At 35.2% G+C, this 21,472-nt stretch overlaps 1 protein-coding gene across 1 annotated transcript in view; it reads right to left on the reverse strand.

The window, feature by feature from the left end:
- The window catches only part of pstpip2 (proline-serine-threonine phosphatase interacting protein 2), a 32,092-nt gene that overhangs the window by 8,407 nt on the left and 2,213 nt on the right, over window positions 1-21,472 (reverse strand). The window contains exons 2-7 of the mRNA XM_088910516.1: window positions 8,239-8,339; window positions 4,252-4,326; window positions 3,411-3,445; window positions 2,831-2,937; window positions 1,544-1,606; window positions 597-695 (exon numbers count right to left, since the gene is read on the reverse strand). Coding sequence (XP_088766642.1) covers window positions 597-695; window positions 1,544-1,606; window positions 2,831-2,937; window positions 3,411-3,445; window positions 4,252-4,326; window positions 8,239-8,339 — 480 coding nt within the window. The remainder of the gene's footprint in view (window positions 1-596; window positions 696-1,543; window positions 1,607-2,830; window positions 2,938-3,410; window positions 3,446-4,251; window positions 4,327-8,238; window positions 8,340-21,472) is intronic.

Here is a 21,472-nt window from a genome sequence, read left to right on the forward strand (position 1 = left end):
ACACTTGCTTGAAACACTCTGAGATGTAGCCCTTTCCTAAGGTCACTGAGTGTAAAATGAGTTTTTATATCTTTCTTTTTATATCTATGCCTTTATCTGCCATTCAAGAGAAATGTATTAAATTAGACCATGAGTAAACATTACATCTGTTATGTATTAATCGGTATTAATAGAAATTTCAACAAACAAAAAAATTTTCAAATCCCCTTCATCCTCATGGCAGCCTTACTCCTACTTGAACAGAAATCCAGAAATGTTTTGAATCACGTAAATCTCTGCAAATACAAACTCAATGCCTGAATAGGGGAACTTGTTGGTGGTTATTTACTATTTTTACATAACTATTTTTACCATTTCTGATGCAAACAACTAAAACTCGCACCATATCTGAAACCCCCTGCTGCAATCTAAGATCCTTTAAAGATTTGCAATCTGCAAATTCTAGGCACTTTAAACTTACAAAACGTGCAGGAAGATTTTGTCTGGAGATATTTAGGATCTTTTTCACACAGATGATAATGCAGGACAATTGCCTTTCACCATCCTTTGATTACATAAAGTGTTTTTCAAAGGAAAAAAAAAAGAAGAGGTCGTACCTTCTCCAGTTGTTTAGCATTGCTTGTATTGGCATTCCGATTCATAGTCTGCTCAGCATCCTCCTTTTCACGGCACTTCTGCTCATAGGTTTTCTTTGTCTTCCAAACAAAAAAGTGCACTAATGCAATTTATGTTGTACAGCCAAGACGTATAAGAGAAGACTATTCTATAAAGAGCAAATGATGACAGCCCTAATATAGGTTGATCATGGCACTAAAAAGCAAACCTTACATCCTTCATCAAAATAATTTCGTCACTACATTGTTTTTCAAATATTTTGCATTTTAAACACACACTCCTGTTTTGGCTGATGGAAACAGAAGGCGGCAAAAAACTGTAGTGTTCCTGTTTTGAACAATTTCATTCAAAATGACTAATCAATTTAAGAAGCATGACAGGCCCATTTTTGGGGGTTACTTGTTCTTCCTCAAGGGCCAGAGAATGAAGGAAAGCCACACTACTGTTCAGTAAAGACAAGTCTAGTCATTTCTAAAGAGCTTTTTATTCTCTCATGGGATGTAAATAAGAGAAATTACACTGAAGAAGCTTTCCTTTTTCTAGTTCTAGTTGACCAAAAATATTCTATAGTTTTTTGCACTACACTTTTATTTTATGTGTGAAATGATGTATTTCTGCTTTGAAAGATCAAATGTAATTTTTTTACCTTAACTTGATACATGGAGCCAGGAACGTTGAGCACAACTAATGACTAATGCAGCAGAACTTTAATGCAGCAGAGTTGTTTTTGGTTTCTTTTCCAGCGCTTCAGATAGCAGTTGTTCTACACAAATATATTTACACGGAACAGCAAAATTCCTGAAATCAAATTCCCTGGACTGTTTGAAGGGGGAAGAAGCTTCAAAAACACAATACCTAATGTCCAGTTTGATTCTCCATTAGCTCCCTTCCTATAAATCTTAGAGTTCAAACAGAGTTCAAAACTTACTTCCATTGTTTTCTTGTACTGGGTTGCCTTCTGCTTGTGAAACGCCTCCATATGCTGTTCTACCTAAATGAGAGAATCCTGCAAATTGTTTTATTTTGAAAAAGCAAGAGGTGGACCTGTCTTCTTTAGGAATCACATGCAATAACAAATGTAACAGGACTAAGATCTTCTGTGACAGAATGAAGACAGAACGGTTAAAGCAACCAGTGCTATATGGTCAGTCAGCACTTTCACAGAGATTTTATCTCTGATATCACGGAGGTGTGACCTATGTAAGGGCCAAATTTAGCAAGTGGAAATGTATGCAATATCACAATACGTAAGATTAAAAGATAAAATACCAAAAAACTCCAATAACTGTACTTAATACTTAATAAAGTATGTAGCAATACACAATTTATTTTAACTGAACACCTATACTCTCACTCTCACACACAAATACTAAAATCTTTATCACGTGCAGTTTCGTATTATGCATTTCACATTTTCATTGGCATTATTTTTCCCTCTTTTAATTTCTTAATAAGTGCGCTATTGCGGCATGGTAATTAGTGCCCCAGATTTCAATGGCCCTGAGTTTGATTCTGACTCTGGGCATCTGGCCATGTTAAATTTGAATGAAAGGTGTCCATTTTGATGCCGGCTCTCCTCGTGTTCATGTGACTTTTCTCAACATGCCTTTGTTTCCGGCCATCTCGCAAAAGACCGATTGGCTATGTAAAATTGTTCATCCCTTGTTGTGTGCTCTTCCTCTAATACTTAAGCCTATGCGCGAAGCTACAATGTATGAGATAATGAGTTAATGCTCTAAGTCAGAATCCCCACTAAAAGTGCCACAATCTGGAATCTGGAGTGCCACAAACATGAGTAGGATAACGGTCTTTCTAATAATTCCCTAAACACTGAGTGCTCAGGCTGTGCAGTACTAAATTATTGAGCACATTTAAAAAAGGCTGTATTAATAAAGGTACTGACAGCTGTATACACTAGATATTGCTCAACCATCTGTGTGCTACTTTTTCTTTTTGTTATTTTTTACCATTGTATGCCTTACAGTACTGATTCAATCTGTATACATTATCATAATTCAAGGTTATTTAACAAATTAATTCTAATTTCATGCATCAATTTGTTAAGCAATATAAATGTTTTTTTCCCAATTGACAGTATATTGGTTCAACTGAATGTCACATGCACTGAAGTCAGTTGTGGTTCTTAACATTTGTGTAGGAATTACTCTTCTCAATTATTTGAGCACATCAGTAAGCATATTTAGCATTGTGTTACCTTCTTCCTTGCCTCTTTCTGCCTTTCTCGGAATTCTTCAAGCTTTTTGGCTTCATCTCGCAATGTCTGAGCCAGCTGTATGTGCGATGTACCAACATTTTCAATTTCTAAAAAAGAAGCAAAACACTTGGTCCATGTTTGCAAAAAGAAACAAACTTCCAGAATGTGGACAGTCACATAATAGGATTGGATAGATTGTATTGTTCTTTTTTGATATAGATATATAAAGTACATGCATATATGATATGCATTCTGCTTTGACTTTTTTATAGATATGCCCTACTACTATAAAAAGGTACTGGCTACTTGTATCTTGACAGTTCCAGTAATCTCAGCTGTATAGAATAGTATCAAAAATGTGTGTGCAAAAAAAACTGGCTAATATCATCTCTATTCTCATATTATTCTGGATAAAATCTTTAGCCATTTACATCAACATGTAAATCAATAAATAATGCAGCTATCAAACCAATGAACAAAATTGTTGTTTATTTTCACTTTGTCATTTGAAATGGTGTCACACCCTTTGACACTCCGCTCTGAAGCAATTTCAGAGTTTACTCAAATGCAGTGTACTTACGCAACTTGAAAACATCCAGGGATCTCTTAAGTGTGCTGCAAAATAAACAGAATTGTATCAGTCTGCTTCCAAGCCCTGGGTCACACAAAGTGGGTCAGCTTAGCTTTTGTAAAGTCACATTAACTGATTCGAAAAGAAACATGGTTTCTTTAAGACACAACCACAATAACAAGAGTAAAAAATACTATCAGGGAGGTGAAGAATTTCTGAGGAAACTGCAGTATCATTTGTTTTCACAGATATGACACAAAGTATTCAAGGAATGTACTATATCAAAGTTACATAGACATGAATAGATCTCAGTCTGAATCCATTTAATTCACCAGTTAATTTACTTAAATACTGTTTGTTTATTATACATTTTCATTTATATAGAAATAGGTAACCCCTATCTGAATGCAGTTTATTCACCTGCATTCTTTACTGCTACTCTCTGGCAGTGAGGGTCTTAAACATGGGATAAATTTCATCTTAAGACAAAAGTCTCTTAAAAAATGGTCATCAATTTAATGTTAGAAAAAATGTTAAGAAACAAAGTTGGTATGTAATGCAAATAACAAATTATAGCTTGTGTTACTTATTACAATAGTATACTGACATACAAAATCATTGGTTGTCAGGCCAATGAAATCGTTTTATACCAATGTGTGTCTTCTGACACATTAAGTTTGAGTCCAGTCTGCAGATACGGATGTCTTTCAATAGCCAAAAGCTTAAATGGGGCATTAATGAAAAAAATAATTAAAAAAAGCAGCATGAAGAAATCAAGAGGTTTAGTTCTCCTCACCAAAAATACAATAGCAGCAAAGACTTGTTAAGCTTAAATAACACTAGTTCTTACTTCAGTTCACTTTGTCCACAAACCTTCCTGGATAGGTTCAATAAATCCTTGCCATATTTCTCTTCTATTGTAGCCCTGCAAAATAATAATTGGATATGTTTTAACAGCTTTCATCTGCATGAAAAAAAAAACTAATTTTCAGAATATCTTAAAAAAAGTATAAACAGATTCTCTTATTTCACTAAGTTTTCATAAGCTGCAGAGGCTCTTCAAGAAAATGTGTTTCCTACATTTTCTTACTTGCCACTGATGCAAAAAAATCTATTATTGTCTATTATCGTCTTGTTTGGGTGTAGCACTTTTACACAGCAATCAAGAGCTTCGTACATTCTTAACTACTAACAACAACCTAGCTAAAATCCAAGAACAAAAGAATACTTATAGTTTTGACTGATGTTTTGTTGACAAATGAGCAACTGTCTAATGCTATAAAAAATTGTAGTATAATATTTTAAATTTTTTCTAAGCAAGACATCATCCAGTCCATAACTCTTTCTGTTTTCTGATGTTATATGTTGTTTTGTTTCTTATTTCATCTCCCGTATGCATACATCTGGAGGGAACTGTATCCACAGTGTCTACAAGAAAGTATTCACTCCATCCAATGAGGTCCCATCCATCAGCTCATTTTCTAATGAATTTTTCTTCTTCCAGTTCATGGTCACAGGGGAGCCGAAGCCTATGCCAGCATGCAATGGGTGCAAGGCAGTATACACTGGACCATCACAGAGCACACAGACACAAACACATACTAGGTCCAGTTTTCCCAGAAGTTAATTAACCTACCAGTATGTCTGTGGACGTGGAAATAGGGAGACCATACAAACGGCACACAGATAGCACCCAGGAAATGAACCGAGGGCTCCAGCTAACCAGTGCGCTGCCTTGCTGCCCACCATAAGAACATAAGAAGGATTAAAAAGGTTCAACTTGTTTGTTCGGTTATAAGTAATTTATTAGTTTAAAAATCTCTTCAAATACTTTTAAAAGGCCTTTCAGTTGGGTCTTATTCCCTTTTGCATGATTTCTGGAGCCCTTTTGACAGGAAACCCTGGGGGGGGGGGGGGCTCCACCAATGGAAGTTGGGGGGATGTTTTGTGTTTTGCTCTGCTATGAGAAATTGAAGTTCATAAAACATGTTCACAAATGAAATGATCCAGTCGAGTTAGTTTTCCAGTCTGCTGTGACTTGGTATAGAAATACATCCCTTCTCACTCCTAATTGTGCCTGTCTTGCCCCTCTCTCCAGCAGTAATTCGGATATTGTCGGTTTCTGCTGGGGGGGCACTGATTCCAAAGGTGAGGAAGAAGACACAGTTTTATACCTGAGAGGAAGCTTTTTTCTATTGTTTATTCATACAGACATGTCTTGGAATTGGATGACTGACAAAGGGTTCTGAGGAATGTGGGGCTCTCATACTTAATTTATGTACGTTATTGGAATGTAACAGGAATGTAGCTGTAGAACAATGACAAATGCTCAGTACAACATGGCCTAACTCTCTGATAGTGTCTCGCTTTGTGTTAATCATTCTAGATAAAAAACAACAGCAGTAACAAAATATGACAGTTTGCAATTCAATATACAAGGGAAGACATAATCTGTACAAGAGATATGGTTATTCAATAAATGTCTCTACAATTGTGGAAATAAGCCTGGGCAACCCTTGAACTCATTAAACCACCACGGGATCTCAGCTAACACTTTCTGTACCTGCAATAAAGTTAGATGAGGTGTCTTTGACAAATAAGTGACAGTGAATAACATTCTTTGCGATGCATGGTGCCCATAACCATGTCTTTTACTATAAGTGAATAGTCTGGACACTCTCCAGACAATTGAGCTCCAAGATGTTCTGAACACCCTGAGCGCATTCCTTGAATTACACATACTTTTCTCCCAGTTCTAAAAACATATGACCAAAAAAACAGGCACAAAAAACATTTGCCTTATTGTAATGGTATACTGTGAAATAAGGTTAAACCAGTTCACTCGCTGAAGAGATTTGTGAATAGAAGGGTAGTCTGCTAGGAGACAAAAGGAAATGTTACATGCATTTGCATCTACACTTTCCAATTGAAGAGGAAAGAAATATTATTTTTGGTCAAAGATTCCCTTGATTTAAGAGAGCTGGTCTGAGTTAACCCCTCCAAGTCTTTGAAAACTACAAATCAGAAGAGTCATGACAAATACAATTCCTTATAAGTTTCTCATGATTTATAACTTTCAAAATTGCCCTTGAAATCTGCTTCTTAGACTTTCTTAACTAATTCTCCAGCCATCTTTACTTTTTTCATTCTCCAGCCTACATCTTTCTATTACGTCCCTCTACGTCGCTTTTTTATACAGTAGGTCTAAGAAAGACTCCAGTGATGAAATGTTACTCTTTATTTTTTGCCACTGAATAAACCTCCTGTATGTTTGTTCTTCTGCAACCCCTGCACCTACAGTATGCAGCTCTGCACTCTAACCTCATGAAAAAGCTGTACTACATTTAAGATTCTAAGCTGATATGATTGCACCTACAGTACCTACAGTATGCAGCTCTGCACTCTAACCTCATGAAAAAGCTGTACTGCATTTAAGATTGTAAGCTGATAAGATTTCAGAATGCAGAAGACTAAGGAAAATAGTCAGCCAGGTCTGATTCAAATTCTTGATCCTTTACTATTATGCTTAAATTCATTTATAAAGTTTCCCTGCGAGTACACCTAAACCTAGAATAATATTTAGCTCCACTGAGAATCGGCCCAGTGCCAGGAACAAACCTTTGGCATTGCTGTTAAGTGACTATCTTTAATAACTGGATAAATGTAACACTGCAATTAATCAGTTTCAGCCACGGAAAAAGTTTGAACTTGTCACCCTGGCAGCTGACTTTGTCCAAAGGATAAATGAAATACGTAACAATGTGAGGCTTTGTAATGGAAAAAATGGCTACATGTGCTGTAAAAATGTAACAATGCATGTTTGTTAAATAGCAAGGAACACATGGGACTAACAGGATCTTATCACAAATAACAGGAATTATGCTAATAAGAATGCAAAAATGGAAATTAGAGGACAGTATCTTGCTTAGAGCACCCCTTTGAAGAACAGGAAGAAACAAAATACTCTGTACAATGCCATTGTATGTCGTTAGGAAGGCAAAAAAGTGTGGTTCATACATTTCAAATGATCAATGGAGTTAATACCATTTTTTAACCATACATATCCATCCATTTATTGGTATCATCTGTTGGGTTCTCTCTCTATATATATTTAGCATTTTTTTGTTATGTTTGTATAGCTTAATAAGACATTTTACATACTGAATCACCACTACTAATATACAGTATGTACCAGGCTTAGGGCAGTCATGATATTCCTCCACAGCTGTTAATTACTTACCGTAAAAGGATTTTATCAGCTCCACTAAATATTTAAAGACTTTAAAAGAATCATTTAGGGATATGAGATGGAAGAAAATCACAAACATAACATTTCAGATAACTACATTTCTGCTTTCCTCTTAATTCAATAGGTACTAGCTCAGTTGCATTTAGTATCCACCCAAAGAACACATGAATGCAATCAAGATCTGCTGATAGGGAAAAAAAAAATCTTTGCCGCATAAATATATTGTTAACCGATGCTTTGCCTTTTCATTTCAGCTTAAACTTTACTCTGGTTGTTAAAAATGTTAAAAATCTATGGGCTTTCGAAACACTTTAGCTTGAGATGTTCAAGTCAGAATATTTGGCCTATAAAAATTCATACTCGTTTTCATCTTTTTAGTGATGTGGGGCATATATATCTAGAACAAATACAAACACAGACATTCACAATCACCTTATTTTGACATTTTGATATGTGTTGTAATATCAGTTATACTGCAGTGTTCATATACACTACCACAGCAGTACAGAGGAACCAGGTGTTACACCATACCATCACAGGAAAACATAATCAAATTGCTTTTCTGTATCAGATACTGTTGACCTTCACCTAGCTTTGATGAAGTCTTCAATTTCCTTGCAGGTTTTCTTTCCATCATTGAGACGCTGAATGATAGTGTCGTACCCTGAAGTGCTGGTGATCTCAGCATTCTGTAAAAAAAAGTAAATGACACAAGTTAAAAGTAGCCAGAGTTTAACAATGCTTATCCTAATCCTTAGTTCCACTATTTGTTTCATTTCCCCTTTGCCATCCACTATTGAAATGTCCACGATTGAGCACATGTAAAGTGGTTTGGTCTAACAATAGTGTCCACACAGTGTTGCTTTTAACTCTTTTCACCATAATGATGTGTCACGTAATTACATGAGACACAGAGAAGTTGGCATTTGCTGTATGAATCTGTCAGACATTGGGCCTCTCTTAAACTTTTTCTCGCCAGAATATTGTGTAAAAACATTGATGACAATACTGGTCATTTCTTGTTTTAATAACTGAGAAACTCCTTCTGACTGACAGTGTTCCTTCAAAGGAGACAAAAGATGATTATGACTGAGTGCCAAAGTTTAGTTTTTTTATGAAATACACTAACTTCATAGTACAGGCTCATAATATAGACATATACAGAGCTTTGCCACTAAAACATTTTTATAGTTTTCCTGTCCCTGTACAACTCTTCCACTCTTCAGATGTACAGAAAAAGTCAGTTTTCTGTATGATGAATAAGAGGTATGTAGCAGACACTGCTATGTTTGTTGTCTTTTCCATTTCACGCTTAGAGTTGTATCAATGCATATTATCATCTGCAATCACTACACTATGACAGTCCTTCAAAATCATAATAACTTCGAAGTGTGAAATGGTGTTTTGTAATCAGCACCTTACTAACTTTCTCAAAACGTGTGTCCCTGAATGTATCACTGTGTATGTTAGGACTCCTATCTGGCAGAGGGATGTTGTTATTGTATAATACACACTGTACGTATTGTGCTTTTTATATAAAAGGGCAGACAATCTGAGGAACTTAGATATAAGTAATGGCTTCCCCAGGGATTTTGGACAAAAGGGGCCATTAAAGTTCACACAACACTGTTCAAAAGAAATCTAAGACAACAGAGCAACATAATATTAGGTGAATGGTGTGTCTGAACAAAATTAAGAAATGGAACAGTATTGACAGATATTAGAAATGAGTTACTAAGGGGAGGGGTGTACACACAATGTCCAGGAGTGTGCAACATGATTTACTGGAAACTGCAGTTTCTTTTTTTTTGGAGAAAATATCTTGCCCTCTTACCTGCTGTTTCTTAACAGAAAAAAATACCCAAACCTCTCATAATGAAAATGGAAGACCCAACATTGTCTTCCTCATTTTAACATTTCCATGGGCATCACTAACTCCTAAATCTTCAACGTAACGAACCAAAAGCAACTTTAAAAAATGATGCATTGGCATAAGAAACTGTGATATTTAAAAATATTGCCCATTATCTGCATTCAAGAAACTAGAAAATCATAATCTGGAGCCTATTTTCAGATAGAATAATTATTTTCCAGTTTATATTTTAGAGAACTGACCAAACTCTAGCTCATAATTAAAAGAAGAAGGCGAAAAAGAGAAGATGAAAACACCTAAAATGTGTGCTTCCATTTTGTCAGAGTAAGACAATAGCAGTGTTCTTACTGAAATCCATGGATTTATGAGAAAAGTGATGTACAGTAGAAGAACACAATGCCTATACGTTTTAGTATGTAATTTACATTTCATTTTTTATTTAAATGAGGAAGAAATAAAATTAAAAGAGTAATTTCACAATTTCAAATTTGCATAATGATATGAATGTTGGAATTACTGCTGTTTCATTGTTCTGAATGATTTAGACAGCACATCTTAATCTAGCACATCTTTCCAGTTTCAAATGTTTTTATCTTGGGAAGAACACTTATTATATTCTTCATTTATATGTTTAGGATTGTAGTAACGGAGCACAGAAGTAAACTTATAACTGTTACAGTTTTATTCATAAATTAAACAAATTAGCTTCTAAACAGAAATTAATTATAGATATTAATTAGTACAGTATATCACAGTATCACGGACTCCTCCGCTCCTTTTTATCCCTTAAAAAATTGGCTTATTCTGTTTAGACGAATATAAACACACATTTGTTTATTAATGACCAGTCTACTGGTTGCAAAAGTGTACCTAAAATGGTGCCACTGTTATGAACAATGTCCTAGGTTATATCCCTCAGCAGGGACTGCATCCTTTAGGCTCCACAGTGTTCAACAATACTGCAGCGGTGTGAAATGACTGTCAGAAACATTCCATTTCCTTCTTCTGAACAGCTACTTTGCTTAACCAGCACTTCAAAGTGATTTGAATAATTTGGAATCAGACTTGTTTTTTGAAGAAAAGGGGACACGTCAGATAATTTCTGGTGCATTTATACTGAAGGTAAAAATCTGGTAATATATTCTTCACATTCTCCGTGTGGGTAAATCTGTGCAAGTGTAAATATACGGTTTTAGAAGATCCGTTAGATTAAATCATGATATCATAACCAGGGCTGAAAAAATCCTTTTAAAAAATCCTACACATGCCCAAACAGAGCTGAATTTACTCTACACTGTACAAGTTCTGATGTAAAAACTAGAACATGGAAAATTAATTGGAAAAAATGGCCAAAATGGGGCTTGTATGAGGGTGATAGGTGGAGATAGGATGGAGACTGCATTCCCCAGAGAAAAATGGGGAAAGATCTGCCATCCTCTGTCACCTGTCCAACTGGCGGAACACAACTGATCGGGTGATATTTAAAAACCAGGAAGTTGAGGATTTCAGGTGAGCAGTCATCCTCTGTTATTGACAAGATCAGAGCCAATGAACTGAAGGGCAGATGGGCAGACTCATCTACCAGACAACCAAAAGAGCAAAACCGATAAAGCAAATCTGACTTTTATTTTTGTTGTATCCTTTTTTATGGAGTGCAGAATTTTCAGAGAGAGACTTTGGTTTCTCAACAGGGAGCTTTGGTGGTGGAGCTGGTAAGCACCTTAGCTATCTGGTCATTTACAGAGAGGGACACCAGAAGAAGTGAGGTTAAAGGTTGGAGACAGTCCGGCTTTTTTGTTTTGCTGAGCTGGAGCTTTTTTATTGAACGGCTACAAATGTGTGTCTGTTTACCAAGCCTTGTCTAATTAAGAGGCCCACTATGGTACCCCGCCCCCAGAATGTCACAGGTTCTATTTTAGTTCAAGTAAGAAATATAAAGCAAGCACAACTACTTTCTGTCATTGTGATAGCATTGACCTGAAATGGCTCAAGCTGCTTAATAAGCTGAAAATATTCTCAGTACAGGCCTTCTGTATTTCATACACATGGAATCACAAGTTAATGTCCATAGACAACTTCATTACAACAACCAAAGCCATAACAATACTACAATTACTACTACGAAACATAACTACAAATGTTAGACCATTCATTTATTATCCAGCGGAAATAATATTTTGAACATTTGGTTAATGTTCATGCCAAATTAAATAAAATATACAGGTCCTTAGAGTGACCTGTTAAAGAGGATGGGGTTTAATACAGCAGAATCCTAAAAAATAACTGCACTGCATGAGACTACTGCACCTGAAATGTAGAATTTAGTTCTTTGAGTTCACCTTTTTGTCCCCACAGAAGAATATGCCATAGACCTACACTGATATTTCATTGCTGAGCTCAATTTTATTTTTTTTAATAGTGACACCTTGTATTTTAGATGAGTTGTACCTGACAACCAGTTTGACTGACATCATACTGAAGTTCCAAATATGAAATTATGTGCAATATGTTTGTCTGAAGGAGCATTAGAAACTCCATCTTCTTGAACTCTTAGCCTTTTCCTTATATTGTGATATCAGCCTGATTGACAAGGAATACTTGTGAAGATAATGAAAAATGACCTCTCAGAAAGTGCTATGACACAAGATGCTTTAAAAGCATGCAGAAATGTACTAAATACAATAAATGTTCCAGAGCAGAGGCAAAAATGAACATCAACACAAAAGTAACAAATCCGTTACTTTTTTAACACGTCATTGACTTTACTGGAAATTAACTAAACTAAAAAATAGTATGTCTTAGCACTTTTGGGCAAAAGCCTCACCACAATTTAACACTGAGCAGGATTTTACAGAACTGACTTTGCAGTGCTGTTGATGCTGCAGAGGATAAGGCTGTGTCTATTTGCAACACTTTTGTGCTTCTGTAATGTCTCCTACGTTTGCTGCAAGATGGGGATTCAGCTATGCCTGACACAAAAAACAATAAACAATGAGGCATATTAGCAGTTTTGAATTTCTAAGTGCCAAAGAAAATGGCCATGTGTTGTGTGAGTTGGAACTAATACAATAAGAGATAAAGGAAGTCTATTAACATTGTATGGTGTTGCTGACTGACCAGGTCACTTCCTCTCTATGTTGCTTGAGTTTAACTCATCATGATCAAATGGCCTGATTGTAGCAGGCAACACTCCACTGCGGCAATGAGGTGCGAGAGAATAGATAAAAGATTAACATGTTGCCTTTGTTGTAAAAAGAGACCATCAATGAGAATTTTCCTATACATTGTGTAACACAGAGTATGCACTCAGTACTCAGACAACCCTTTTGTCTTATTCGGGTTTTATTCATTCACTGTCCATTTTCACATTAGTTGACATTAGACAGACAGCTGCCAGTACCCTGCATTCCAGAACAATAAAGTCTCAGGACATAGTGAGTGCTTACTCAAACATTTCTAAGACAAAACAACATTCAAAAGTGGGCTGTTCTGTCCTTAGCCCAGATCTAAGTCCTAGATTAATGATTAGATTTAGAATTTAGAATCAGAACCCCAAATCTAGGTTGATAGGCATCCAAAAACCTGGTCATTAACCAGGGACTAAATGTATCAAGTAGTGCTGAAGAACTTCAGCAACATAAGGTTTTATTAAAATCACTTTCTCTCCCTGATAGTGTGCAACTGTTACAGTACATAACACATACTGTATCCATTATTTATTAATACCTTGAGCTTCAGGTGGTGACAGTAGTTCACAATCAAATATAGCAACTGAAATTAATTGTGCAGCCCTAATGAATGACTTACATAACTACTGTAGTACAGAAACAGATTATGATTTTTTAATAATCTAATAATGATGCACATATTGTTTCCATCCAGGTGCAGACTTCTCATATTTGTGTTTAACTTCCTGTTATTGAAGTGCACTAATAGGTCATTTTGTTTTACACACAACACTGTTACTTAGTTTTCAGGTTCAATACCATTTTCCAAACCTCACTCCTGCTCAGTGAATGAGCTCCCACCTGCTGTGCTGATTTGAAAAGGGCTGTTTCATTTTTAAATTTGCAGTAACATGTCTAAAGGAAAAAAATGCACTTTTGGCCTGTGAGATTACATAGGGGATTGTGATATGTGAGATTAATATGACTTTTATTTTTGTTGCATCCTACAAGCAAAAAATAAACTGTAAAATACAAAGAATTACAGTACAATTACACGTACAGTCTTACGGTCACACTTTAAAAACTTGAAGGTTTACCCACCCTGACATTAAAATTAGTGGTAGATCAAATTGTTGATAAACGTCTGTTTTTATTACTTAATCTATTTTAACACGGCACTTGTTCGTTTAACAAAAAAAGTTCTTAAAACCTCAGATAAATTCTAACAGACTAACATTCTGCATTCCAGTAGAGAAACTGAATTCTTTACAACTGTATTTTCTACAATTTAGAAAAAAAAATAAAGAAAACGCATAGGTGTATTAATACATTTTAAATAGATCTACAGAAATCCATCAAATGCTTGGAGATAACAAAATTATTTCAGGTTATCACTTACAGTTTGTATTTTGAACTCAATCAAGGTTTATTGTATTCATTTTATTTTAATCAACATGTAAAGAATACTATACCACAATTACATTTTAAATGTCTCATTTATTTCTAATCTTTCCAGTTCAGATGAGCTAAGGTAAGGCTAAAATTGTAGATAATGCCAACTGTTTTTCTAAAAGTTAAACAAGAAAACATGCAGAACTTTCTTAAGAACTAAATGGTTGACTCCACCTAAATCAAATAAAATTACAGCTTAGTTCAAAGCAATTTATCCTTGAATTATACTGTTCCAGACATAGAGATAAATAATGGTTACCTGATGTAGATATCAAGACTGAGATGAAAGTTACTTTGTGAGATAAAGCACAGTGAGCAGCACAGTACTTTATTATGCAGTTATTAACTACTGGCACAACTTCACGGTAAGGCACACTTTTACAGGATCTATATGTTGTGCTCTATTTAAGTAGTAGTTATTCAAGTTTAAATTAATGATAATTTTATTGAATAGAAACAGGAATTGTAGATGAAGCCATCTATACCGAGGCAACACTAACAGAAGGTTTTTCTTTTATTGTCTGATTTTGCTTTCTGCGAGTGATTTTGATTTCTGCCAGTCACACTTCAGAATCTACTGTCACTGTTGAATGCTAGCTTTCCAGATAATATGCCAAAGAATAGTTGTTGATGAAATCTCTTTCTGAACCAGGATTATATAAAGTCCATATCAATTAATGCAATCAATGTCTTGAATGCATTGAAAATACGACTGTCAATGAAAGTACAGAAAATCCACATGATTTATGCTTAGTAGGGCCTACACAATGGTTTCCTTTTTAGTATTGCTATGCTATAGCAGGAACACTTTCAAAACTTTTTCAACATGCCAAATGTGTCCCAAGATTTCATACCTCATACCTTTTGCAAACAGATACAATCAGATCAAATTATATTATGGCTGGTGATGTATACCTTAAATTTGTAGAGCTCTGAGGGTTTTCCAGTGTTTAGCATCCAAATGATCTAAGTTAATTTTTCTGTTACAGTCAACTTAAATAATTGAACTACCACCCAAAATTAGACAATAAAACATCAATTTCTCTCCTCTGTCATTTGATCCATCAAAGTCAGACATGAATACAGTACCTTCTTGAAATGTTACATACACCATGTTTTAAAAGGTTTTTCCGGTAATTATGATTGTGCTGGGTGTTCACACCCAGGGGCACACATCTTGTAGTCATTACCAACAAATTGCTCATGCTCTTGAAACCTGTGAGGAAAAGGACACAATATATAATATAAAAGAATCCAGCCCTAACATGACTCATCATTGTTTGATATTGTAGATGGTTTCAGACCTGACTATGTACATAGTGTGTTGCCTGAAGTAATAGATCATTTAAGCAGTGAAGTAAACTTGGTATTTAGAAAATAACTCTAAGGCAGTTGATGACAGACTATTAAAATTTACATCTTCATCTGAAATTACTGTATTTTCATAAGATTACATGTTTCTTACCCAGCATGTTTCTTTCTGCTTTTGTTTTTTTTTTTTACCATTCACTTGCTTGTTTTAACTGTTAGGAACCACAGTCTGTTACGGATACCCTCTTATTTCTTTTGAAGTAAGAAGTGGTATGTTATTATCTTTCTTCAGAGGAACTCAGCATGTACCAATACAAATGTGCAGTTCTTCTCAAGAAGAAAAAATGTCACAAAAAACTTCAGTGATTCTTCCTTCTTTCAAAAGTGACAACAAGGGAACAATTTACAATATGTACAATTAGACTAAGAGGAACTAACACCTATTTACACACACAATGCTTACCAATTATTCATGACAGTTTTGAGTCCTGACTAACTGTATTAACACCAGTAAGCTTTACAACCACTCTTAAAAAGCTGAAAATCCGGTGTTTCAGCTCAAATGATTCCATTGTGATAATGCATAACCTTTGAGCTTTAAATCCTTACTGCACACGTGGGGCTGACTTTGCCCACTGTACGTGTGAAGACGAAACATGCTTAATACTAGAAAGGTTATCAATTCATAAGAGGCAAGAGGGTAAATAAATCTAGGTATTCTGTTATACTCAGTCTTTAAACTTAACATCTTGAAAATCAGCTTTCCTTCTATACCATGTGATATCTTTGGGGGGTTTTTAAGAGACAAGGAAGTATTTGTTATCCCTTTGTTAAATTATGAGGATATTGGTTATAATCAGCTAAGTCAGCTATATTTCCAAAATGTATAATATTTTTAATGAAGTCTTACATCATTCCTTAAACCAATGAGAATGACTGAATTAGTCATTTGAAAAGTTATAATGACTATAATATATTACGCTAGTTCAAATCAAGTGTTGGTAAGTATGCAGGTCGCGCACAAAAAAATAGTTATGTGTAGTAGCGTGAGTACTTATTGAATACATATTGTATATGAAGTACAAAGGCACACTTCATACTAACTACTGATACTCATTTTATAATCATTCCTTCACTACATAAACTGTAGCATTTTTGTACCAGTTACCAGCAGTAACTACAGTTATTTAAGTAGTTATTTCTACTTATAAGGAAAAGAATACAAGTGGAAAGTGTTTTTTCTTAGAGTTCTGAGAAGTCATAATGTATTTGTCAGTGTCCCTAAAATAAAGAAAGCACAGCATATAAAGAATAACAGATATGTCCTGATACAAAACCATGAAGTAATTATAGCAGTTTCACAAGAAAACTAAATTACATTCTAAACAGTTCTATTCATTTTCACAGAGAAATCTCAGAATGAAACTAATAAACAAAATCATTGCCCAGCTTCAAAATGTTAGAAAAAGGCTTGAGCTATATTTAAAAAAGGGGAGGGAACTTCAGGAATGAGAAACATAAACATTGAGCAAATTAGTTTGTTCTAAAGCCCAAATTTCAAGGGGAGATTTAAGGACATCTCTCATTCAAGCCATTGAAGTCATTTGTAATGATGTGAATTACTTATATCACTCAATTAAACACATGACAAAGAGGACCTTTTTCCTGTACTGCAACAAAGAAAACCTCACAGAAAACACAGCGTGCTATCTAGAAGATGTCTTCATTACATAAATAATTATTCAAGTCAAAGCTACAAGCACAAAACACAAGACACTGCTGGTCTGAAATTTCTTCTACTTACAAGAAGAAACAATGAAATGAATATAACTACTAACAACATACTGTAACAGATACTGGATACAGTTACTCAAAAACATTTTAGCACTAAAATGCATACATTTTTTTCTTTAGATGGTCCAGTGCAATTTACACTCAAAACAAACAATGAACTGTAAAGAAAAACATTTAAATGACACATAAGTGGAAATAACTAGTGATTAGAGCTGTACAAAAATAACTGAAGTGAAAAGGCTTCAAAGCATCACACTTCTCCTGTTTGTTAGGCAATACGATAATTGTCCATTTGAACTTCAGGTAATTAGAGAGCCAGTACAAAGAACTTACAGTATCTGTCAAGATAAAGCAGAAAAATATACAAGCACACATGACAGACCTCATTAGACCTTACATATGAGTTCTCCTTTTCCTTATCAATTGCATGCTTACCACAGTTTGTCTTTTTCCTGTTATTTAAGACCTATCAGGTCTCATATCATACTACAAAACTTTCAATTGCACTTCCTCCTTTGGCTATATATATACCTGAAGAAGGTGTGTCTACCTTGTCTTTCTCACACCTGAAGAAGGCTTTACAGTCAAAACGTTGTGTTTTCTCTCTTCTTTTTTTAGCATGGAATAAACCTACTACTTGTTCCTTTAAAATCTTCATAGTTTTGTATGTGCAAGTAAACTAAATTCATAAACAAAAAATATGAATGGAGGAACACAATAATAATAATATCATCAAACATTTAGTTGTGTTGTGCTTTATCACTTTTTTTCTCTTTGATATAGGAAAGTTTTTCACAAATTGCTTTTGCAGTCCCCAAACCTGCATGTGTAGGCACGCAAATTTTACAAGGCATGATGCATGAAGTACGTTGCTTAAAAAAAAGAAAGATTCCCATTACAAAGGCAAATTTCAGCGTCTGTCCCTTCATCATGCAAAACAGATTTCCTTTTGCATAGATACAACACTGTACAACACACAAATTCTTACTGTTCATTTCCGTGCCGAGTCAGCTCTGTTAACAAGAATTGATCCATTTATCCATTTTTTAAAATGAGCTAAGAATGTAACAAAAGAACATTAGAGGTTACAAACAAGAGGAGACGATCTGGCCTATCTAGTCCATTTGGTAGTCAGTGGTTAATTGATCCCAGGATCTCATCCTGCAGTTTCTTGAAATAAGAGTACTGGCTTCAACAGCATGGGTGGTTAACCTGTTCCCCACTCACACAACCCTTAAAAAGACTGTCAAATAATAATAATAATAATTTCTAAATACTGTCACACTTTTAAATTTTTTAAAAATTGAACATGACAAACAATAGAAAAACATATACAGAACTGAGGAAAATATCACATATTCCGCGAATAGAAATCTGCTTCACCAATTACAAAATTGCTCAACAACCTATTTGGAAGCAAATTCCATTAACTAACCTTCTGTCCTGAATATCACAATCAAGTATCCTTGATTGGCCACCTGCTACCAGAGTTGCTACAACTGACCTCTTTTTTCATCTTTTCTGTTACGCACGCACTTTATTTTTTAAACATTTAATTTCTCAAGGGTCTGAGACGGGAGCACCTGAAAAAAGCTGAACTCCTCTCCTGCTTCCTGTTCAGGAGTTTGACTTGCCAAAATTGGCTAAAATGATAGCAGTCTATGCCCTAATACAGCAAATGCAAGGTACAAAAACAGAGATGGGAGCCTTGAACCTCCTGAATTCTATTAAAGGCTTAGATCCTTATGCTCAGACAATAATATTGGTTCTCTAAATTGTACTTGGGAGAACAGTGAGCAGAAAATAAAATACTGAATCACATGCAGCAAAGCTGGAACAGTAATCAACTTGACAACAGATCAAGACAATTAATAATCAGATTATTACAGAGGACTCTGAACATGATTATCAGGTTAAAATCCTGAACACAGTGATCCCTGAGAGGATTCCAGATCTGGTACAACAGAACGTCTTTCAGTAATTTGGTAAAAATTGTAATTAAGACTTTGATGAGGTACAATTTGAATAGAGAGCATTAATAGGGTAACTTGCCTAGTAGAGTAGAACAACATCCCTTCCATAAGAATATAATTGGTATAAAAGTGTGCAAGCCATCTTTTCTGCAAAATAAAGAGGCCTGTAATTGTATCGTACAGTATATTTTGAATTCCTATACTGGGGTCAGGGGGTGAACTACCCTATATTGGTTTGTTGGGGATCCAGAGCCTATTGTGACAAGAAACAGGCACATGGCAGGGTACACCCTGGATGGGACACCAGTTCATCGCAGGACAGACACAACACACTCACATCCATATCAGGGCTAATTTTTCCCAGAAGTTAATTAGCCCACCAGTATGTTTTTGGACTCTGGAAGGAAACACACACGCATGGGGAAAACACACAAATTCCACAAAGACAGCACCCAAGTCTGGAACTAAACCCAGGGAACCAGCACTGTGAGGCAGCAATGCTAACTACTGCGCCACCATATTACCCAACACTGCAGTGTGCTAGTTCTTTTTTATGCACTTTGACAAAGTCCGTTACTTTTTCAAACATTTACATACATTTGCAATACCTTTACTGCCTTTGTCAAACATACAAGATGAGTACTGGTGTTTTTTGAAATTACAGGATTACTGAACTACCTACTTAAGAACAAGACTCAGTCTATAAAACACACTTAGGGTATTAAATCAGTAACACTTTAGTAGGGTCATAGTGAATTCATGTATAAAACCCTCATAATTCATAAGACAAGACAGGAATATTAATACAATGTGAATAAACTCACAATAATAAGAGTAACAATAATAAGTGGCCCTCACTAATAATTGATGGTATAGTTTTAAACTGAAGACCTGTATTTGTCAGTTATACATACAGTACTTTATTAATGGCTACTTCATTGTTGATAACTGTTATAAACTTAGAAATTGTGATTTAGAGCACCCTTTAAAGTATTACCAAACAATGCCTTCTTCACGATATGTACTTTTTTATATGAGTTAGTACTTTTCTAAATCCGAATAAATACCGTGTGTACCGCATTAGACATGTATTTTCTTTCCAATCTTCAACATCTTTGTTAATATGAATATTATAAAGAAAACAAATCCAATTTGGAAAACAAAACTTACATCTAGCAAACAACAGGAAAAAATGAGAACTGAAATCTAAGATGTCCAGTGAAACATGATGACTTTTACTCTTAATATTTACTTCTATTTAATTTTTTTGCAGTCCAAAAGGCTGAGCAACAGCACATCAGTATTCCATCGCTTTACCTTGTAATATTTTGGAACGGTACTTTGTTGATATTTTTAAATTGGCTATTTAGATAATGCTCAGCAGAACCTGTGGAAATTGTTAAATCAGATTCCAGTCCTCATAAATTATAACCTGAATGAGGCCAGAAATATTTGTTCCTTAAAAGTAAAAAAGGGGTCAATAGTGCCTAAACTAGAGAACAATCCCTATCTCATGTTTATGGAACGTGAAACATTAACTTGTTCAAGATTTCATTATGTAGTTTCCTTTTTTGTGTAGTGTACCTGATATAATCTTTTAGAGGTTTCAGATTGTTGTATTAGTAAGGTAACTTGTACTACTTAAAGAAGTAGAATGTTAATAAATCTATAGTTGTGAACAGTTATAGAGGTGCTCGAGGAGAAATTAAGTTACAGAAGAACTGGTAAACACATAACATACTGATAAAAATATTAATGTGTACACATAAACAGTGTTACCACCTTCTAGCCTGAATTCAACATACAGTATGTCAGAAGCAAACCAAAGCTGCGCCTGATTTTTGCTGCTTTAAGTAAAGCTGCTGGACTAGGGGGTACAGTAGCACTCTTCTTTTTTGTTCAAAATTTCCAAACCAGTACTCCAAAACTGGTGGACAAGGACACTGTGTGGTAGGTGGTGTTGTCCTTTACATGAGACACTAAACCAAGGCCCAGAGTACTCGTCATTTAAGATCCCATTGCGGCATTCTTAACATTCCCCTTGAATTTAATTGGCAAAGTCATTTCTCACTTCTCCACCTGACCTGCTGTGCAGTCGCACATGGTGATGCACTTCAGTGAATGAGGGGGGTCCATTCATGCACGTAAAGCATTGTGTGGAAGTGTATTAGGACTCAGCGCGGTGACTGTGTTACAGAAGTGATGTCGTCCCCTTGAAAACTAGATTGTTTAGATTTCTACTCTGGGGCAAA

Source organism: Atractosteus spatula, chromosome 3, assembly GCF_055471065.1.
Source record: "Atractosteus spatula isolate fAtrSpa1 chromosome 3, fAtrSpa1.hap1, whole genome shotgun sequence".
In the NCBI taxonomy this organism is placed as follows: Eukaryota; Metazoa; Chordata; class Actinopteri; order Semionotiformes; family Lepisosteidae; genus Atractosteus; species Atractosteus spatula.